The following is a 23,354-nucleotide window of genomic DNA, read 5'->3' as shown; positions in this document are numbered from 1 at the left end:
TGTAGCCTGTTCCTTTTTCCACATCCCAGCTCATCCATGCAGGTCTCTTGCCCTCTTTGCCCAATTTCTTGCTCATGGGAATACACCTCTTGAGCTTGGAAGAAGTGATGCTTGAATACTGACCAGCTCTCTTGGACCCCCTTCTATTCTAGAACCCTATCCCATGGGATTCTTCTAAATAGGTCTTTGAGGAGGTCGAAGTTAGCTCTCTGGAAGTTCAGGGCTCTGGTCCTGCTTACTGATTTGCTTCCTCCATGCAGGATCCTGAGTTCCACCATCTCATGGTCACTGATTGAATTGAGGTCCTTGACAGCTTGGCCTTGCAGCAGCAGTAAATGCTCTGTGCCACATACCTCGTCATGCACTTTGGCAGATATGCTACCTCCTGGGGCAGTTCCCAGAGGTCTAAGCCAGCCTGGTGGGGGGCTGCCCAGCCAGATGTGCCCCACAATCTTCGTACTCACTGGGAAACCCTGCCAAAGGTATAGGAATTGGAAACATAATGCAAAACTTGGGGTAGAACTCCAAGAACTTGGTTTTGGATAAAAACATACATTTTAATGTAAATTGCATTTGAATTTCAAGATTTAAGTGTGAATTTCAAGAACACAACTTGGAGATGTGTAATTTTGCAAAAACATCGAGAAAATTATTAGTTGAGGAATAGCTCAAAGACACTTACAACAAGGAATAAAGTGGCCTGACTATGTTTGTTCTTTCTGCATCATCATGATTATTAGTAAGGTCATACGAATATTTAAAATATGTATTAAAAATTCTCTCCCAGCATCAATCAGTTATTGTTTCCTGTAGAGCTCTAGAACTTCAGGCTAATTGAGAACCTCCCTCAAATAATTTTTAGCTCATTCTTTCTTCAAACAAAGTTACTATTGATTAATTTTGCTATAACTTTTCAACTGTGATAAGCAACACAGGGAAAACATATATCTAATGTTGTTACAGCTTGCTTTTGCATCACTGTATGAAGTTGGGGAACTTTGTTCCACTAACGGTGTAGGTGGTGTATAGCCAGACCAGGAACATGGAATTAGAGGTTCATGATCCCTTCCCTGCTCATAATACTGTACTTACAGTGTTGCTTTCCATACCAGAGAAAGCCTGCTTGTAGCCAGGATACCAGACATGCCCAACTCGTTAGACAGTGAGTCTCCACTTGAGTGAAAAAAATCAGACTCTCTAGGTTTGCCTGTTCTAGTTGCTTGGGTCTCACCATCTCTTGATTGACAAAGACGGGAAACAATGCAACACTTCAGAAAGAGAAACAGTAAAGCTTTGTTGACAAACTCCAAACAGTATCACAGGCTTTTTGTCTCTTACTTGGGTTAAATGCCTCCCTTGAAAAATCTTTCAGTACTTCCAGATTGGTCATCTGCACCAGTGGAAAGCTGTACATCTAGGTTTCAGGAGTGTGGATTTGGAGCAAGTGGAAGTTGTCTTACCCACAGGGCTCCTGCTCATCTCAGGGTCATAACTCAGGAGACAGAGATGAACTCCAGACCATTTGACATACTTTAGCAAGACACTCTGGATTCCTGCTAGCCAGCAAGAGGCTTGCCACCTGCACATGGATCAATGGGGAATAAGAAAGAACAGAGTTTTACATAATTTTTTATACCACTCTTCAATTCCTACAAGCCGCACTGTTTCATCTTCCTTGGCTTGATACTTTTGACTGGGAGAAGGCAGCTCATGACTAATGAATGCACCAAGTTTTTGCATCAAATCTTTCTGAAAGCCAGGTGCTATCTGATCTGCATTAAGGAAGACACTGACCGCAAGATTTTGACAGGGGAATTTTCACTGTGATGATTGTTCACCTCTTAATTCCAGGTCCTTACAAAGTACCAGCTGATACCTTGGTGGTATGGCCAAAAGGGGGTTTTGCCCACTGCTGGTCAGGTCCTTCTGTACCAAAGGGCATAGTTTGCAGTGCCTCCCTGTCTGGTTTGCCCTTGGAGCAAGGGAACATCTGTCTGATCCAGCACCCAACAGGACAGCTATCCTCTGCCTCCTCAGGTCACCTGCCAGAGCTGATGATGTCAGTGTGTTTCATGGCAGGCCCCCACCACAGCCTGGCCACCAGCTGTGTGCTCCAATGGACCCAGCATCATGGTCATCAGTCATCTGGTGAGCATAAAAGGGCCACATCTGCATGGTGCAGCAGAACACTACAGGGGCATGCGCTGCCCAGCACTGCTGTAGCAGAGGGGTGGCAGATGTCTTTTCTCCTCTGTTCAATTTTGAAGAGTCCTCAAAAAACACATAGGCAGCACAATGATAGGATAAACATCACAGTACCTGACCCCTTTGGCCCTATGCCAGGCTTTTGTGCTGTGGAATCACAGATATAAAGCTAGGCTGACTCTTCCATGCTCTCTATGGTGCCCTGGGGAACAGTCGATCTCATGGAGTTGCAGAGCTGACAGTCTATTGCTTCGGAGCACTTACTAATCCACCTCATTTTAAAAAGGATGGCACTGTGCATGGTGGCAGGTTTATCTTATTACAATTTTCCTTTTGAATACAGCAAGGATTGACATTATGAAAGCAGAGTTAGCCTGTCTTCTCTCCCAAGTGAAGATAAATGGCATCATTAAAATCAGACATCATGTATCATATATGTTATAAATAATACCTAGTATTGAGGTAGTAACTTAATTTTAAAGACACACATACACACAAATCCATATATCTACATCTCTCTTTTCTGTCATATTTCATCATTGTACTAATTAAAAGGAGCCTGCTATACTATTTTTAGCTCAGCAGTCTCAGCCTAGCTGTTTAAACTACTGTAGTTTTCCATCTGCTTTAGAAATTATTTAATAATCAGATAGACAGAAGCTTAGTTCTCATAAGCTGAGATGATCCTTCAGGGCCAAGAGAGAGGGAAAATATATTTTAATGAGTACATTTAGGGGAACCACTGCTGCTTTTGTCTCACAAAGGAAGCCACCAAGTCTCTCCCTAACTTGTGCTGGTAGCCATTTACATTTAATAAAGGAGGAAACAGGAAGGGGTTCCTTTGTTACATCTTGAGTATTATCTCTAAAAGCAGCAGTGGATACTCCAGCAATAACAGGGATTAAACCTATGGATACCAGCTTCAACAGGTAACTTAGGTAACAGGTAACTTAACTGGGCCATAATACTCAGACTTGAATTCAAACTTTCCTAAAATGGTTATATTTCAAGGAAGGAATTTCCCTGTAAGAAAACAGGTGTTAAAATTTCTGACTCAGTATCAGTGCTGAGATCTCTGTATTTTATTCCCAGATGACATTTCTTTAAGAAGAAAAGGCACACACACACACACATTACCACTTTTGAGACGATCAGAGTTCTCAGTCTTTGTGCTTTAAAGGACAAGAGAGTGGACAGACCAGTGATCTATTGTTTAGGCAGAATTTTTACAAATTCTGGCTGAACTGACTGATGTGGGACACTGTTAAGCATTACGTTCCTGGACTGAAAATGGTCTTTACCTGAAGAAAGCAAAGAAGCTCTTGTGTGTCTCTTCCACTGTCACAAGACTTGCACAACCTCGGAGAAGGGAGAGGCATTTGCTCTCCCGAGCCCCTTATGAAACTCAACCCAAGTGATGGCAGGACCTGTCAGCTCTGGACAAAACCAATAATGTCAGCCAGAGAGTGCTCCACAGGACTGTGGAGGGCAAAGATGCAAATGCCAGACTTCTGGTTGGATATTGGAGTCTGTGGGAAATGCCTTTCCCTGTGTTTTCCCTGCTTCCTTCCTCTAGCTATCGTGGTCCATCGCAGTGGAGGTGTGATGTGCACAGGCTTGCCATGGCTGCCTGCAGCTTGCATGTGATACGCTACAGGCTGTATTTTATATTTCATCATTTACACAGTCTATAAAGAGTGTAATACTTAATGGGAAAAGCAGCCATCATGATAAGTCCTAGAGGAAATGTGAGTATGTAGTGAGACTGAAAGAGTTGGGATATTTATTTTAAAGTGAGCATACTAGAAGACATCAGATACAGAGGAGAGATGTGGTGTGAAATGTATCAAGGAGTTAGGTATGAAGAAGAACAAAGCTTTTCCAAGTGGTAAATTCTACTCAGTGCTGAAAGAGAATAAGGTGAAAGATGAGATGGTCTGTGTTTGAGCTGTGTGAGAAGTAGACTGTAGATTAAGAATGTAAGAATGAAAGTTTTCTAGTGACTTTTATTTAAATAATCTTGGACATTATGAATGGAACATTGTGTATGGGACAGCAAGTCAATGGAGACTGAAGATGGTCTCAGTTCCCAAGCACAGGTGAATAACTGAATCCACAGACTCATCCAGCTTCATTAAACATAGGAGGCAGAGGTGCAGTAGGCAGGAGAAGCTGGTAAGCAGGAGCTGCTGTAGTCCTTGCTGCAGCCTGGTGGTTTTGTATTCTCATCCAGAAGCATTGCAGGCAAAGTCCCACATTACATCCTTGATGGCTCTGGAGCCAGCGCCCCACCTTGGTTTCTCATGCAAGGATAACTTTTCCAGAAACAAGAATAGGACTGGAGATCTTGTATTCAATGTAGTTGTCATGCTCAGTGCCCAGGATGCTTTCTGTCTGGAGCCTAAAATGCCCTCCTCCTCCTTGCAGTGAGGCAAACTTGCATTTCCATATTAGCATTTCCTCTGCTTTAGTTTTCTGCTATCTTTTGGTAATTTTGTATTGAACAATTCTTGTCTCAGGACTGTAAGTGCATCTCAGTTGAGTGTTCAGAAATCCAAAGTTGCATGTTTAGTTTCAATTCCATATGTATCTGCTCATTTGCATTAGACAACTATGAAAGCCTTAGTGTCTACCCTGACTGCCTGGCTGTCCCTTTCTTGATGGTCTCAGTAGTCTCCCAGCTCCATATTGTTATCTTTGTTCTTCCCTGCTGCCGCTTCCCCATCTTCCTGATCATAAGCTTGATCCCTTGGCCACTGCTACTGTCTCATGCTGTTTTTTATGTCCTCTTGGTTTGTCTGCTGTTGGATCAGAGTCCAAGTCACACTCAGTCTTATTCCTAATTCATGAGTATGGTGTCATGCACATGAAATGTGTTGATGGGATCTTATCTTTCTCAGGTGAACTGTGTGATATTTTGCACAGCTGTATGTCACTGTGATGTATTATAAATAGTAACCAAGAATGCAGTGAAGAAGGCATAAGGCTAGAGAAAGAATTGCTGCCTGATATCATCTTTTTAACTGGTTCCTTGATAATCTCATAAAACTGTCATATATTTACCAGTTTTTCCACTTTTTCACTTTCCCAGATCTACCAGCTTGCATAAATAGATAACAGCATTTGAGGGCAGGGAAAGTACTCACAGCCTGCAATACAATAAAGACAAAGGTTTGAGCCATTATTGGTAGAAAATAGTGGTTGAAAAACTGGAAACTATAAAAAGGTCATATACTGAGATGCTGATGAAGTGGCTATCGGAACAGACAGCTAGAAGGGAAGGATACAGGAATGGATTCCAAAGTTTCTTAGATTTAGCATCAAGAAAAGACATCTGGGAAAAGGGTTATTTTTATCTTTGGAAGATACTTTACTTTTAAAGAAAATGCGCTTGCTCCACTAGTCTGGTCGTTAACAAATACTGGCTTTTACTGAGAAAAGGAACTTGCATTACCTAGGTGACAAAAAGCATCAGAATGTACCCAAAGCATAAAGGGGATTCAGCCAATGTTTGCAGCCTGTTGTCTGTTCTCTGATGTGCGATAACTAGTCAGTGTCCGCACCCAGAGCTGCGGAGGACCGGGAGCATGGCCTGCACAGGGCATGTATTCACTCATTACTGCATGCTTGAATACATCACATCTATTCTTGGTATCGTCATAGTACCTTTCCTAGTTTGGTAAGTGGTAGGCTGCATGTATTACATGTATGCTATGTAGTCTGTTCTATATACAGAGGCTCCTTTAAAGGATGAGTATTCATTGCTTTTAGTGGGTAAGTTATTCTTCACTTCCCTTCCTAAAAACACTGCTGTGTAATGCTGCTGGCACAGGATGGCATCTTCCTTTTGCCCGCAGTGGGTAAAGTGGGTGAGTGATCTTTGTGCATACGCTTTGTGAACTGCTTGAGGATCCTTCTGGATGAAAGGCACTGTACAGAGTTCAGAACATACATACTATTAATTTACTGTATTTCCGTCAAGCCACACACAAACTCCGGAAGATAAAAGTTGGTACATTCCCACTACAGACAGTTCTAGCTGATAGCTGCAGATACTAAGCCACAACCTTAGCAAGTAGCTTGGTGGGTAGGATATGCTTAGCTCCTGCTGTGATTTCAGCCAAGTTTATTCTGATAGTCCAGAGCGGTTTGATATTTCAGTGGTGTTTGTTTTCCTCTGTGCAAGATATTTACATATCTGGCTCCCAGTCATGCTCAAGGCAGTTGAACAAATGGAGTCCTTTGCACAGAATTGCACCCTGCCTGAGAGCCAGACCAGCAACATACAGTTAGGGCATTTTCTGAGGTGGCTTGAAAAAAACAGTCTGCTACACCATTGTATATTGGCTGCAGTAATCCATCTGCACCTCTGTCTTCCTGTTTGTTTGGCAAAGGGAGGAACAGGTCCTGGATCTGCAGTCCATAGGCAGCTTCAACTAATGCCAAATTTGGCTCACTCTCAGAAACAAGGAGCCCAGACTGCTCCACAACCGAAGAGGATCTTCCTCATGGTGCTGGTGGGGTACTAGAGGAGAACTCCAGCCATTATGAAGCTGTACTGGGACTGGGTGAATACAGAGGTCTTGGTTTGTGCCATATGCAGTGGTGTACTGGTATTTCTCAGAGGAAAGTGCAATGCCTCGCTTAGGAAGTGTAGGAAATCCTCACAATATAAAATAGGAATAGATTATACTGGTTTTAATTGGACTGCAGTTCTAAACTGTTCTCATAAGTGATATAAACTAGAAGAGGAAAAAGCAATATCAATTGTGGGAACCTTACTCACGATGGTTGAGCTTCACTGTGATCAGCAGTAACAGTGAGAAGCTCACGTAACATCAGTCAAGCCTTAGGAGTGGGGCCCACTCTGCAGGAGTTTGGGGGTAACTCATGAGACCATGCTGCCAAGAATGGGCGAGCATCCTGCTTGCCGGGAGCATCCACTCCTTTGCAGCTCCTGTTTTTAGTCTGTGTCAGGGTGTTGTCCACCATATTTTGGGTGTTAATTTATGTTACTTATGTTTGTAGTTTAGGTGTCTGTGTTTATTTTGTGTTAACTAAGTTATTTTCTTGTATTGTTTATGGTTTTAATTCTGTTTCTTATTTAACTTCATCAATATATGTTATGTTTATCTTATGTTTGCAATGTATATTTTAATGGAAAAATCCAATAAAAGAATATTTTTAAAATGGCACAAAAATAAAGATTCCCCAAGAACTGCAGTGTAATATAACATTGAAAACTAAACAGTGCTGGCAGGGCTAGGGCCATGGCAATCTCTTCCGTCAGAAGTAAAATGTGGTTGCAGGACATTGTCTGCCCATTGCTAGATTTCTTGTAGTATGTTAGCTAAAAGGTAGGAAAACTGAGCAGTTCTGTCACTATGGGAAAAAACTCAGATTGAAGCTGATGGAATTAGGATTTGCTCATCTCCAGTGAAGATACAGACTAGCCCCAGTTCTCTCCTGAGGGTCTTACAGAGGGATGGGCCAACAGTGCTCCCCAGGAGATGGCTTTTCCTTCAGGAAGGTGATGCTTCTGGCTGGAGCAGATTGGGCAGCAGACTGGAAAAAGGAGAGTCCTGAGTGCAAAAGAGGGGTATAAAGCAAGAAGTGGAGCCATCTACAGCAGACAAAGTCCCAAGATGTTGGGTGGAAAGCATGGAGGTGAGCAGTCAGCATGAAAGCACTTTGGTCAGCATTGACATGGCAAACAGAAGCCTGTTCTGTTGTACCATGCCTACTCTCCCCCATTGCTGCAGCCACAAAGCTCTTTATGAGATAAATCCTGCCTGGGAGTTCAGGTAAGTTGTTGATGACATGCATGGGAGTGCTGGCTTGTGCATGCTGGTGGGGGTGAACGTCTGCATGCTAGATATAGGAACTGTGCTGTGCCGGGCAGAGCATGTTAACATTGTGCGAAGCCACAGGCACTGGAAAAAACTAAACTTTCCATTTAAAATTATTTTTAAAAGGTAGTTCCCAGCCTTTGCCTTCTCTCCCAACTCTGCAAAGTGCTGGTTTTGGTAGATAAAAGTGAAGAGCACGATGGAAACTCTAGTTGGCTCATAGAGGAGGTTTGAAAGGAGTGCAGTCTCCTTTTTGTGTCAAATCCCAGACACTTTTTTTTCCTCTTACTTGGCTTCTTGCCTATGTTAAATTGCTGAATTTTGCTTCATTAAAATAATTGCTGATTGCATTTTACACTTTAGTTTAGTAGCTGCTCAGCACAGGCTCAGCCATTAAAGATGCTAACTATCTCCTGTGACCTACAGGTTAATCTTTATTTCACTGGGCCTCATCAGTGAGTCCTGATGGTCCACAAATGCTGAGGTGCAGTCCTCTGCCTGACATGTATCCAAGCAGTAGGATGGGCCACATACTTGGACTCAGATTCTGAGGGACAATTTCATTAGGTTTATTAAGAATTACCTGATGTTTTCTTTAGATTATTCCAAAGTCAGATTTTACATTGCCTTTAAAAACTGAGGCTCCTGTCATGCTGGTGTTCAGGGGCAAAAAAATATCACTGATTCAGCTGCATAGAGAAAACTGGAAATTACCTTGCCTGTAAGCTGTGTAACAGCTCAGCTGCTTGCAGGACATGAGAGAAAAGAAAGCCTTCCTGCATCCAAGACGACACACAACATATGCTGTACAACATACACCCTCCTGCTTGTGCTATGCTGTTTGAGTGACAACAGTCTGGGCTTTTAATTGTCATAACCCTAATTATTAGTGACAAATATTTTGGAACTGGAGGACTGGGGATTTCTTTATAAGCTTTAGACCCCATGTAAAAAGTTTACTCCTTATATCCACTCTAATATTTCCTTAAGTTATTCGGCGTATACATCCGACAGAGTAAAAGAAGCACTGAAGTGTGCTGAGCTTGAGATCATTTGCTTTCCAAATCTCCTGCCAGCACAGCTTAGATGAAAATTCTCCTGGAAACAAGGCAGTTGTTGACATTTTCTTTCAGTGGGGAAAGAAGAGGTAGAAATATGGGGGCAGCCACTGGTTTCATTCTAAACTAAGACACATGGAAGGAAAAAGTAATTTATTTTGATTGAACCTTTTTTAAAGAAACCAGGGGTTCTTTGTGCCATACTTTCATATAGTAATAATCTGAAACATTCTTGCTCTGTCAGAGATGTCCCCAAGGGAATTCCATCCTGGATCTGAACTTTTTTTGCCTGTATTTCACCTGACTATGAGCTATTTTAGACATCTCCAGCTTCTCAGAGTAGCCTTTCACCTGACTGACTCATGCACTGACACCATGCCAGCCTCAGGGAAGGGTTGTGCGATCACAGACAATGCAGGGGTGTGTCTCACCTCTACCGTTTTGAGGTGAACACCAGCCACCTTCTCCTGGTTACCTGGATGCCTCTTTTCTGGACACTAAGCAATGACACTAAGGCATGCTGTTGCCATCCTGGAGTCTTTGGCTGTGGACACCCTCCTGGCAAGGGGGGCAGGTAGGTTTGGAGATACTGGGGAGAGTGCTGGCTGCCTGGGGAGAGACCCACCGCCCCATCCCAAAGGAGCCACTGTGTGTGCTACACTTTGGCTTTCCTCAGATAGCACAAACCTTTTGTGTCTCTTGATGGGCTTTGTGCCTTAGAAGCCCTGGAAGGCTAAACCTGAAACAGAGATGCCATGGACTAGTCCCTCAACTGGTATAAATCAGTTCTATGAAAGCGAGTCATGTTGATTTATATCAGCAGGTAGATCACGGATCCTATCCAGCTTTTCCACCTGTAACAAAATGTTTTGCTCCTTTCTTGTTCATTTTAGTAACAGGAGACAGGTACTAGTTTTTGTAATGAAATGCTGGTTTTTTTCTGATCCTCTTCATTTTTATTTTAATGAGGATGTCTAAGGTGAGAAAATCCCAAACCAGACACCTGCATCCCACCTACCTCCAGCCCACAGATACTCATATTGCTCAGACCCATGCTGTGAGGCTGACTCTTGGCCCTGCCTTTGGTTGAAAGAAAATCCTCTATTATCAGTATGCCTATAGTTGTGTGCTGAACATTACACTTAGAGTCCCAATGCTTTTGTAGTCAAAAATGTCACAGCATTAATCCATCTATGCAATTTCAGGGATCCTTTTGCCATCTGTCTTAGCACAGAGGTGAACACAACAGCCAAGCAGACAATATTGCTGCCTGCTTCTCGCTGTCTTAAAACAGAGCTTCTTGCACCCATCTGTTTGCATGTCCCTGCGCACAAGGCTGTTCCCTGGAACAGTTATCCTCCCAGACAGACGGGCTTTGCACTGGGGATTCATCCCAGCCTGCAGGCAGGAAGTTTGCTGCAGTTCCCAGGGTAACGCCTTTCCCATGAGATGGGGAGCTGCAGATGGAGGCCACTGTCTTTCCCTGCAATGGGAAGCAGTTTCCACTGGGAAACCCACAAGCAAGATTTTGCTCTGCGCAAACCACAGGCATTGGCTTTGTTTTCAACCCACCACCTTCTCCAGGGCAGTCTTTCTGTCAGCTGTCCCCTGTCCTCAGCCTGGCCCACCACCGGCATTTCCCGCTTCCTGCTTTGAACACATGCATGTTGAAATGGGGGCTGGATGTGGAACAGTGTTTGCTCCTCAGCCCCGCCGGACCCTGACGCAGCGAGCTGGCATAGCCCCAAGCCACCTGCCTGTGAGAAGATAACAAGAGGAGCTGCCTGTCACAGATTAGTTAAGAGTCTGACTGAATAGTCATTATATAAACCTGAGGTTTATTTGTTTATTTTTTCCTAAGGAAGTATCCAAATATTGGTGGAAACTAACTTTTTTTTCTAAACTGAGCCATGTTATTCTTCCAGGAATTAGCACACACATCTTTACCTTCTTCTTCCTACAAATAGGATTTAGGAACTGATAATTCACTCTCTGTCTGGTAATTCCTTAACAGCAGCAAAATGACAGCCACAGCTTTAGCCCCCCAGGCACTGCCACGTTGCCCTGCAGAAGACTTGGCCACCTCCTAGGATAGCACTGGGCTGAGCTTCACAAAAGTGCATTTAAAAATAAGAATAATCAAGAATTTGATTTATAGTGAAAAAAAAAGGCATGCATATCTTAAATGGCAGTGGTGCTGCAGTGTCTGCATAGCTCTGACCATTCCTATGCCAAGCCCTGTGTGTGAGGCACAGACTGTGGGTCTCCCGTCCCAAGCAGGACAGTCGGAATTATAACAGTGTTTCCAGCAGCTGATTGCTGATGTACAGAAAGCAGACAGATTAGGCCACGTGTGTTCGTGCATCTGAGCAAATTATTTGGTGAAAGTCACACATCTGAGTAATGAAATGAGGCTTCTGTACAGAACTGATACATCCTCCTGGAACAGCCCTAAAGGGAAAGATATTAGAAATCAAAGGGAAGTGGGAAGTGTTTCTTTTTTCTTAGAGTGTTAACTTGTTAAAAAATACTTATTTCAAATGAACTGCTAATTTTTGCATTTCAAATTTTGTCGACGTTTTGCACATACTCATTTTCACTGTATAATCTGTTTCTCTTGCTCTTTTCGTGTCTCTTTCTTTGAAACAGCAATTAGTAAGACTTCCTATTGCAAAGGAAATCTTGGCTAAATATAGTAATGAAGAGGAGGTTGTTTAAGAGCTGCTAGGTATTCTACAGCTCTCTGGTATTCCACAGCTCTCTGGTATTCCCTGAATGTTTATTTCAAGCAAGACTTTTTTCCTTTAACAAAAACATCATTTTTCAAGAGGAAAGCTCACCAAAGAAACACAGCAACTGGTGCAATACCTGAGACAATTTTTCACTGTTACATCAGTAATTGCAAAGCCATCAGTATCCCTATGGGGATATACCCTTCCTGCTGTCTGCAAATTGAGAAGACTGGCTATAGGTCCTCCTTTGCTCCTAAAAGCAGGCACTATATGACTTAAGCCAGTGAAGAGGTTCAGATGTGCAGGTGACCTTCTCCCTGGTCCTTGGTCCCACCAGTCAGTGGGAAAGCTCAAGAGGATGCCAGCAGGGCATGAGCAAGGCTGCCATGGCCATGGTCCTGCCTTGGCAGCTTGGAGGAGACCACAGGGAGGGCAGGGAGGCCAGGCAGGAGTGAACAGGCACCAACCCAGGAGAAAAGAGACCAAGGAATGGGCAAAGATGAGTGGCAGCAGGGCCACTGTTTCTGAAATTACTTTTTTCCTAGATCTGTTTCTGATGGACACTATGCACGTGCTACTGATTCACAGGCTGTGGGAAGATCATCTCAGCTTTCACCACAGCCTTGGTTGTGCATCACTCCCCAAGCTGGGGTAGTGCTCTGCACCAGTAGGACAGCACTGGGCAGGACAAGTAGCAGCAAGCGCAGCACAGGGCTTTGCTTTCACCAGTTCCCATGTAACTGGAGAAAAGAAATATCTTCACTAGACAGTGTCTCAGAGCACAGCCTTGTGAGTTTGATAGCAATAGCCACTGGACATCACTAGGCACAACCCCTCCTTGCCAAACCACCTGCCTGGGGCAAAACAACTGGCACATGAAATGCTGGGGGCAGGCTCACCCCACAGTGATTGCCTCCCTGTCAGCAGAGCCTTGTGCCCTGCTCTGAGGGAAGGCCCCTGCTCCTGACTCTTGGACAAACCATCCCACAGCATCACTCACACCTCTGGGTCTCTTCTGTCTGTTTGTCCCTCCCTCCAGGGAAAGTCTCTGGCGAGCAAGCGCCTCACGGGCCTGATGCAGTCCTCCTGACATCTTCTTCAGCCAACTGCCCCGTGGGAGAGACATCTGGGACCGCTGCTGGGGACGGGGCATTTCAGGGAGAGCAGTCCCCTGCAGGGGAGAGAGCCTGAGTGAGCGGAAGTGGAGAGCCACACGCCAGGGGAGCACCTCTCTTCATAGTTTACACCGACACTTTCCTGCCTGCATGGCTCCGTAAGGACCCTGAGCTCTGTCCAGGTACTTTGTTTCCAACGGAGGTTTGGAGGAGCACACTTCACTATACACAGGAGGTCGACAAGGCAAGGGCTTGTTGTCTCATTATATAAGGAAACAGACCCAACCACAACTAGGAGAAAGAAGAGCTGAGAGATATCAGTATTTTTATGCATCTCCTCTCTCCCTGGCACAAACATGACTGTAATAGATGGCTCCACAATCTCACTTGCTCCCTTTCTTGTGGCCGTCTGGATCCAATAAAATATCTGCTGGAAGCTGCTTCTCCTGCTCACAAAATCTCAAATGCATTTCTCCTGCAGATCCATTGACTTTAACTTTGTTTTTCTTTCCTATGTTTCTCCTCCTTTTAAAGCAATGAAAAAAAAAAGGCATTATTTAAGTTCATCACTCATTTCTATCCAATAGCATGTAGCATGTCCAGAGATGATGGCCAGATCCTCAGCTGAAGTCAGGAGAGCAGGAGTGGTTTTCATCACCTGAGGATCTGGTCCATTAAGTCAGATTTTGATACTGGTACAAATCCTCTGATGTCGGCGGAATCGCTCTGCATGTGCGCATAGTGCAAATGTGATCAGACTCTGCCTGATGCTCAAAAAGTCATGTTTTAGATGTGCAATGCACACACAAGTACACACACACATACACACACGCGGTATTTTAAAGTGAGTTGTTTTATATTTTATTTAATTTTCTGTTTATTTAAGGTTATGCATACTTAATCAATTATAGATGTTCAAGCTTTACTCCAAGCAGATCAAACTGGACTCCAACTCCAATCACAGAGGGCCAAAATCTGCTCACAAGTATACAGGGAAAGGCAACTCTGATGTGGGCAGATGTCAAAATTCAGTCTACAATGAGGAGGGAATTGATGGAGATTGGACCAGCAGAAGGAGGGTATTAATGGGCAGGGCACTGGCTGCCATGTGACCCTTCCTAAACAGCAGCACACCCAGCTGTAATATCATGCTCAGATAACTGACCCTGCTGAGAAGCATCATTCTGAGTATGAAAAGAGCTTCCACTAAAACTCATCTGACCTACAACCCATCAGTGCAACAGCAAGAGATGACCCAGTGGCTTTTTTCAAATTGTTGGGAATATAGATGTTAGAATGAGGACAGAACTGAAGTGACTTTTATAAAAAACCCACTTACACTAGCTACAGGTAGGAAAATGGCCTGCATTCACATACTGTTTATTGTCTATATATGAAAATTTCAAGACTTAGTGCCACAAAATCTCCTGTATTTTGCAAGCAGTTCAGATGTAAAGCATATGTGAAAAAAGACGTTTCTTGGTCTTCTCTCATGCCAAGGCAAATTGGCTTTTTGTACAGGTGGTAGAAATTGCTACATGGCTACAAGTCTGCATTCCTACCTAGACAAACCCATCTAGCTAAGTAGACAGCTGGCTATTGACAACATTCTTCTGAGGCAAGTATTATTCTAATATCTAAGGCCTATGTATGCACAAAAACATGCCAGCATAGTTTCTCTCGGAAGAAGGACCTTCCCTCTTTACCGATGAAAGTTACCTCTTTTTTTTTTCCCCAGAAAACTTCTATTACCAATTATACCTAAGATCCATACACCTGCATGAATGTACAGTAGAATATTGAGTATGATGTTTGTTCTTTACACATGCCTATACCTTAAAAGCCTGCTGTCTGAGGCCTTCAGTCCAAATTCATCTTACACATCCTACATACATGACATGTGAGTTCCAGGACTTCAGAACCGCTGTGGATGTGCCTGGACATTCTTGTGGTGCTCTGCCTCTGAAGGAGACATTTGGTTCCCTCCAAATTGTCACTTAGCTCTCTTTGCAGGACCCATTTGTCCTCTGTTGTTCACCCGGCCAAAGGGTCCCCTCAGGAAATAGCAGGTCCTCATGTAAAAGGCTCACTTGTCCATTCATGCATATTCATACATGTCCCCTTAGTCATCCTTAGGAAAATGCAGAGGTTAGCTCTCCTCAGAGCCTTTCAGATGGTGTTTTAATCTCTGTCAAGCCTGCCATTACTATACATCACTGGGGCTCTGTAAACCAACAGCTGCTCAAACTCTACTTCCAGTGTTGCCCGGCCTCTGGGCATTTCCCATGGGAGGTCTGTCTTGTGAACCCTCAAAGTGGTCTGCAGAGCATTCCTGAGCAAGATATACATAGCAAGCATGAAACTCTGATGTGTAGCAAGGGATAGTAAAGTGTTACCAGGGGATCTCTGCTATGCTGATAGAGTTCTTGACACTGGAGAGGTCATCTCCTGGAGGAAGGATGGGGTAGCTCTGTGGAGGTACTCCTCAGTGTCCTGCAGCATGGGGGCACATGTGGGCAGGACTGGAGGATGCTGGCAGGTGATGGGACAGGTGGAAATTGAGTTATGGTCCGTGCGCAGGGAGCAGAATTGCCAGAATTTAACTTGGAGATGTGCTGCTGCCCTGTGACAAAGCGCCCTGCTCTGTCTCTTGGCTTCATTCCTGCAGGATGGTCATGTTGGCTGCCACAGTATTTTGCCTATAGGGAATATTCTGTATTTGAACAGTTGAGTGCAAGGAGGGAATTCTTAGAGACATGGAGAGCATGCATATGGGCGTGCATCAGGGGGCCTGGATGCTGAACAGCTTGCCATCTAAATGCACACTCGTGCAAGCTAATCTGCTCAGTAATGGCTAGCTGAGCGGACAGAGCTGCATATTCCCTAGAGGGAAGAAAGCTCTGCTCCTCATTTCCTGATTAAATTTCTCCAAAACAAACATGCAAGTAGACAAGACCTTCTCCTGGGAACACATATGAACTGTTCTTCACGTGTCTTTTACGTCACATATGGTGATACTAACATGTAACTACTTCCACATGAACCCGCATCCTTGAATTATTGCTTTTTAATGACATTGCTTATTCCAAGTGATCCTAGTCTTGTACATCCAACAGTATCCCACTGAGCATTGCAAGCAGTAATCTGCTGCTTAGTAAGTGCCCCATGTCTTCCAGCTACCTCATCGGGCTGAAGATGAGTTAGGAAATCAGCTTTCCATCTCTGTTTATGTTCTAAATGGCACTGTTTCAAGGAAAGACAGTCTGGAAAGCTTTTACAATGTCCATGCAGTGCAAGAGAGTTACAAAGCTTCCCATACTTACAGGACTATGGCTGTGAAATATGGCTGGACACTGTTATTTGGATAATAGAGTATCCAGAGTATTTGTGGCTATTGTGGCAAAACAGCACCCAGGACATGCACTAGGGAGGTTTGACAAACCTGTGCAGACAGCGTTAGGCTAAAGCAAATGGATTAATGTACTCTCAGTATAACTCAGCACTAAGATCCCATAGAGTACTGTAATAAAATGGTAGCAGGGCAGCCATAAAAAGTGACAGTAAGCTGACATAATAATACCAGAATAAATGTAGCAATAAGGTAACACAGGCCGCTGCAGTAAAGTAGCATTTTGATAATGCAGCAATAAGACACAACAGGATGCTGCAGTAAATTAGTTTGGGGAATAAGGCAGTAATAACAGTGTGTGTGGACAAACAGTGGTACATTTTACCAGGTACTGCAGCAATAAAGATAACACATGATGTCCTAGTAATAAGTTACTACAGTAACAACAACATGATGGACTGTAAAGTTATATCAGGATGCTTCCATGCTGCAGTCAAATCCTGCAAGAGGTGGTAGAGAGACAATGAAGACAAAATATACCCCATTTTGGACTGCAAAACTTGAATCAGTTTTCTGCACAATTATCTCAGCAATACCAATCCTCTCATTCCCCACTTTCAAGGAAGCTGAGGCAAGAGTGCTCCCCCATCCAGACTATTATTTTGGTCTGAAAATACAAAATTGATTCATTGTCTCTTCAGCCAAATTGTCACAGACTGTGGTGAAGTTCTTTGTTTAGTCCTACTCACGTGAAACCCTGGTGGTTTTGGTAAGTTCTTTGCCTTGGAAAGGATTTGGCTCTCTCATTTTCTGGCATGGGTGATGCTTTTAGCCTAAAATTATTTCTGTTTTGGGTGGGGGAAGGGGAACGCAGGGACAGAACATCTGACTGTACTAATCTGTTTCCTGAAATGCACAAATAAATTGAGCATCCTGGAAAAGTCTAAGCAACAAGGACCAAATCTGTTCTGTCTGTCCTGCACTCAAGCACACAAGAATAATCCTCCTGGAATCAGTGCAAGCTCCAGATACATCCATGGGCCTAACCCTGTTCTCAGTGCCTCCAGCAGAATGACAGAAGCAGTGTGTCTTCTGAAGTTTTATTTTTATAATATTCTCTCCTTTCCTGCTTTTCCTTTTTTTTTTTTAATTTAACCTCACCCTGTGTATGAAAATGCCTTAGAAAAAATTAGTTTGCTATAACACAATATGCAGCATGGTGGGCAAGGAATAAGTCTGTCCATTTGCTGTCTTTGTACCCTTCGGTAGAGGGGTAAACCATTCTGTAAAATAACAAGTCAATAATCATCAGGGTTTAGCCAAAGCATCTACATCAACAGCAACACTTGAATTTCATGTGTGTTCTAAATAACAAGATGATGTCCTGTGAAAAGGATGTAAATAGGGCACCACTGCAGACTCTTGACTAGGAGGAGCAGCTCACAGCTGACTGTGGCTCCTGCAGCCAATCCCAACAGATATGAGTTTTCTCCCACATCTCTCTGACTCTTTGCACAACAACTTTGCTATCCCTTTATGGGGCTTCCTCTCTCTAGCTGACTGCTCAGTTCAAGTTTGGGGCAGTGCTCTGATACACCTTGGCTTGGCTCTTGCCTTAAACTCCTTGGCTTGCTTTTATTGTGGTTTAATGATTAAGCAAGATTATTTCAGTAGAGCTCACAGTAGGGTAAGATAGGCTAGGTTATCATGATTTTGACTTTTAAGCTGTGAGCAATTTTGCAGCTTCTCAGCACTGTTTATAACCTGAGCCAGAGAACAAGCAAGGTAGCTGCTCAGCAGAACAGTGAGCTGCTGAACAATACACTATCTTCATGCCCACACATACTTTAAAGTTACTGGTGAGGAGAAATGCTTTGTAGTGAGAAAAGTAATCTCACAGCAGGGGAGAGTCAGACCTGATCAACTTTTTCACATGATACAGATTTTGCTTTGCCAGCCCCTAGCATCTGCAAAGCTCGTAGCTAAGAGCCAGCAACCTTCTAATCCTGCTGCTAAGCTTTGGAAACAAGCTTTTCAAAGGCTGTCTTTACACAGCAATGCTATTACTTGAAGCCTTTTAATGTGAATTTATGGCTATTGCCACAAGTGTCAGTGTAGTTGCTCTCTATGTTTGCAATAAGAAACTCTGGATTCACCCCACATAGAGGATGGATGTTAGTGGGCAGAATTTAGGGATTTACCAGTGCATTCCTGTCTGGAGACCCAGAAGAAACACTGAAACATCTCGTGTGGCAGAGGACAGCTCTACTGGGGGCAATGGCATTGTTCCTTGGATATTGCTGTCTGTCAGCAGAGATAATAAACTGAGCTTCTTTTCCTCGTGTTTGGGGACTTAAACCATGCCATCCTTACATAAATAGTAGGTGACAGCTAGCCCTGACCAGCACCTTCTGTGGGTGGACTAGAAGTCCTCATGTGGACCAAGATTTCAGTAGTTGTTTCCTTTTGGATCCTCAACAGTATTTCTCACATCCATCCACGTGCAGGTTATTCCTGCATGATACATAGCTTCACAGCCCAGAACCATGGGTGTCTGGTTCTTGCCATGGTTCAGCTGAGCCTCGTGCCACTTGGATGAAGGCACACCAGATAAAAATTTCAAATTATGCTTTATACAACACATAATTTCCCATAAAAACATCTGGGATTCTAAAATCTCCTCTTTGGGAGTCATTTGGGGCCAAACGAGGAACTGTGGGATTTTCCTCTGCAAGGGAAAACTTCTGAAGGCCTCCTGCCCCGGTGGTGTGATTGAAAGCAGCCAGCACAGGGCAGCGAGCCCTGTCCTTGGGGACTTGCCCATGGTGAGCAGACACTCGCTGATCCTCCACAAGACTATGTCCCGTTGCCGGCAGAGGTCAAGACCCGGCGAGGGTGGAGGGGGACCCCGCGGGGGGACGGGAGCAGTGATAGCTGTGGCGCCAGGAGCCGGGCGGTGGGTAGAGGAGAGCTCCAGGGCGTAGATGGGGTCTGTGAACCCCTGCTGCATGACGGGGCACGGAGAACCCCCCGCAGTGCCGCACCGCACCGCGCTGCTGGGGCAGCCGGGGCAGGCCGTGGGGCAGCCGGGGCAGGCCGTGGAACACGCGCGCCCTGCGCGAACCCGCTGCGACCGCCCTCCCGGCGCGGTGCGAACGTGGCAGTGCCGCCGGGTGGTTCTGGCCTCACACACGCACGGAGCGGCTCAGGATTCCGACTTGGGACGCTGGCGGGCAGGGCCGGGAGCCAGCTGGCCGGGCCCGGCCGCAGCTGCGCCCGCCGCGGGGAGGGACCGCGCCGGGGCCGGGGCCGGCGCTGCGGGGCTGCGGGAGCGGGGCCCGAATGCCCCCGCCTGCGCCCGCCCCGCCCGCGGGGTTAACCCTTCCCGAGGAACCTTCCAGCCGCAGCAAACACCGACAACGCAGGCTGCGCACCGAGCCTGGTGCTTTGTCACATGCCGGGAGGTGCAGAAGGCACCTGGTTCCCCGCAGCCCACGTCCACGCTGCTGGCAGCCACGCACTCCTCGGTGACGCTCATCCCTTCCTTTGGCACCAGCACCCTAGGAACGGCTCTGCTCCTCCCAAACAAACCGGAAAACCGCCCATCAGCGAGGTATGTGTGCACCTTCAGAGACAAAGACCCGTGGGTCTCAGGTTTGGAAGGTCCCAGAGCCGAGCGTTATTTGCAACCCAGGCTCTCCTCGGCAGCAAGGTCAGCCCATGCACGCCTGCAGAGCCACGAGGTGTGACTGCCAGCGACCCTGCTCGACGACTGTGCCGATTCCCCGACCTGCCTGTGACACCCACGCTGTGCTCAGCTGCGGGAGCTCGGGGTCGCTAGGCTTATATCCTTCAGAGCATCTCTGTTTTCTTTGTGCCATTTGTCTCTGCAGGACTTGTAATTTTCGCTGGTTTTGCAGGAAGGGACCAGTACGGGCCAGGGAAACCAATACCTTCCTCAAATAGACCCCCTGTTTAGTGCAGGTGGGAGTCCGTCTTGGGAATCAGACCGAGTGAATTGCAATGTGCAGTCCCTTGTCCTGCAGGACAGGCTTATTTGCTATGCTTATTTACCTTCAAGCCATCGTGCAGCTCTGCTCATCTGAGCATCAGTGTTCCTGCACGCATCATGCTCCCAGGACACCGCTTTGCCATTACACTGGATCTTCCCCACATCCCCTTGCTTCAGCATCTGCGGTTCTCAGCTGCCTTTCCATAACTCTTGTTTTCCCTGAGCCACTCTTGGAGAGGCTGGTCTGTGCAACTTATAAAGGGATTGTCAAACTAACATTTCCCTATGTGAGCTGGCTGAAGAATCAGTCTCTTCACTAAAAGAAATACTTGAGGGCTGCCATGTACAAAGCTACTGAGCTCTATATCTGCTCTGAAATTACAAAAGCAGGGGGTGGGAGACACGTATGTGGTTTGGGCTCACCCCTCTTTGAATCTCAACCCCACAAGGGCAATTTGGTCTGTGAGCAGAACTGGCACATCCTGAGCTCAGGCAGTGGCAGCACCTTGGCAAAAGCGAGTTTGTAGCATTTACCTGAACACAGTGTTCAGGACTGTTTGGCCGTGCTGTCACTCTCCAGGCAACTGGAATCTCTGACATGATTTTCTTCATGTGTGTCTGTCAGCGCAGCTGCATATTTGTTTATACAGACAGTAGCAGGGAAAGCCTCAAATCCTTCCCTCAGTTGACGGCTGATACCATATGTTATATCCTCCATTCTGGGGCACAGACAGATTTGGGGCATGGTCTGGCCAATTCAAGCTAATTAGAGCTTTCTATAATCTAAAGAAAGTTTATCTCGCGAGGACCCTCAGCCAACCCTGTTCGTACACACACGCATCCAACACACGGGAAAAAGAACATCCTTCTGTGCTTAGGGTGATGGATCATCTGCTGTGGGCCACCTGCAAACTGCAAGCCCTGTCTCGTAACCAAACTCCTGAGCTTCTGCACGTCATGCATTTTGGGTAGGTAGATACCTTACCCAAAAATGTCTACCCTCCTCTGACAACTTGCCTCTGGACATGGAGACACTCTGCCATAATGCTGAATTCCTCTGATGCACCCTGCCTTCCCCTCTGCAAAACAGCCTTCACGACCAGAGCTGGGCACCGCTTAGTTACCTTCTGCCATCCCTTAATTAGGCAGTTGTCAGAGCTTTATGAAAAGCAGCACAGCAAACCGTAGGCTTCTAAAATGTGGAAGGAATGGCAAGAGCAGTGCTAGAGCTACCTGCATCAAATAGGAAATTAAATTGGTTGTGTGATTTTTTCTCACCTGGTGTGTTATTCACCTAATGAATATGGTGGCAATTCTGCATCACTCTGGCAGTGGTTTCTACTCATCTGACAGGGCTTTGAGGTCTCTAATGGGTCACAGGAATGATGTGCCCTGGCTGCAGGTGGAGGGACCCAGATCAGCATCTTTCCCTTGGCTCCCTGTCTGACTGTCAGGGCATCGCTGCAACCCACTCTTGCGGGACTTGGCCTTCCCTCCCTGACTTTCTCTTTTGACCAAGCAAGCAGTTCCCAGAAAACAGTCAAGTTACTGTATTAAGGTGATCCTGCCCTCAGTGTCTCTTTGTTTCTGGGGAGTCTTAAGCAAGTCAAGTTGCAGAGTATACACAGAACACCACAGTCTCTATGTCAGATGAAAGGACAGTCCAAATGGAGAGAGAGGGCAAGAGAGAAAGCTCTGTGTTTGCATTCATCTCTGACATGATGGATTCCCCCTTCCTGGAAGCAGCCGTGGCATAAATAAAGCCAGTAAAGGCTTTTATGCAAGAACTCCCTTCACTACCAATAGTCATGGAGTCATAGATAATAAAAGACCTGGCAGCTCATCTTGCATTGCTCCCTGTAATCAGCAGGATTTTCCCTCCTGAATATTCACTGAGGTTACTTTATCTAGCACGCCTCTGAAACCTCCATGGATGAGACCTTAGCAGATGTCCTCAGGAACACATTCTTCCATACTTGAAATATTCTTACTGCAAGGAAAAAAATGTGTCTGATATACAACATAAAAAGTCATCTCTGAGTAAGTTTAAAAACACTGAGAGCCATCTGTAGGCCACAAAAAGCAAAGGTGTTCAGCACAGTAGATTTTTTTTTTCCCTGAGTATTTCCCTTAATGTGTTTTTTTTGCATTGTCTTGAGTTTATTGCACTTTATATCAACATCCATTCCCCATCATGAAAAGTGTAGATATTTGTGGACTATCATGTCTCTATTCAGCCTTATCCCCACCTCAGACTATAACAGCTGAGGCTTTTGTCATATGCCAGTTTCTCAAAGACTGCTATTGATTTTGCTGCCTTTCTCTTTCTTTAAAAGATCACTCAGGAAAAACATAATAATGTGAAGACAGAAGGACTGTACTTGTCCATACGGCACAATTACCCAGTCATTTGCGTAAGTGAGGTGTCACCCTGGCATTGTGCTCTTCGTGGAAAACTTACATGCATGTGTCACACATGTTGTGGTGTAACATATTTGTTAAATCTATTTATTGCACATCTCTGACCACTTTACCTATCTTCATCCCACACTGCCATCTGTTCTGTGGCTACCACCCCCCATCCACTCTCCTGAGTACCCATGGAAGGCTGCCAGGAAAACGGTTCCTCCTTTTCTTGCCAAATTTGGAATTTCAGTTGCAAATTTACCCTAGCAAGAGTGCCAAGGGGAGACAGAGTCAATGCCAAACCCATTCTAGCTTTCCTGTTGGGCACATTTTCAGTTCCGTCAGAGTAGCTGAAAAGGGGAGCTGACTCCCATCAGGAAGGGGTCATGCCCAACACTACAAGAGGAATCAGCAGTTGTTCCGAGTCCAAAAGGAGCTCCAAAGGCTTTAACACTGTAAAATCTGTAGAATCTGAAAATAATTCTGTTACTGGCATGAATGACCATCTCAAAACCCTGCACATTTGTCTTCATGGAAAATAATGCACCTGGCTGCACTGAATGAAGGTCTTTTTAAAAGCAGTTCCAATAAAACACCTGTTAAAACCACCTATATCACTCCCAGAATC

At 45.2% G+C, this 23,354-nt stretch overlaps 1 protein-coding gene across 5 annotated transcripts in view; it reads left to right on the top strand.

Moving 5' to 3' along the window:
- Window positions 1–13,424, top strand: part of RGS6 (regulator of G protein signaling 6) — a 271,553-nt gene extending 258,129 nt beyond the window's left edge. For all 5 annotated transcript variants that reach the window (XM_027707478.1, XM_027707471.1, XM_027707444.1 and 2 more), the window contains one exon: window positions 12,884–13,424. In XM_027707478.1, coding sequence (XP_027563279.1) covers window positions 12,884–12,934 — 51 coding nt within the window. In that variant the 3' untranslated portion in view covers window positions 12,935–13,424. The remainder of the gene's footprint in view (window positions 1–12,883) is intronic.
- Window positions 13,425–23,354: the final 9,930 nt, after the last annotated feature.

This window comes from Neopelma chrysocephalum, unplaced genomic scaffold, assembly GCF_003984885.1.
Source record: "Neopelma chrysocephalum unplaced genomic scaffold, ASM398488v2 Primary Assembly neopelma1_24, whole genome shotgun sequence".
In the NCBI taxonomy this organism is placed as follows: Eukaryota; Metazoa; Chordata; class Aves; order Passeriformes; family Pipridae; genus Neopelma; species Neopelma chrysocephalum.
This window is presented reverse-complemented; position numbering and strand designations above follow the sequence as displayed.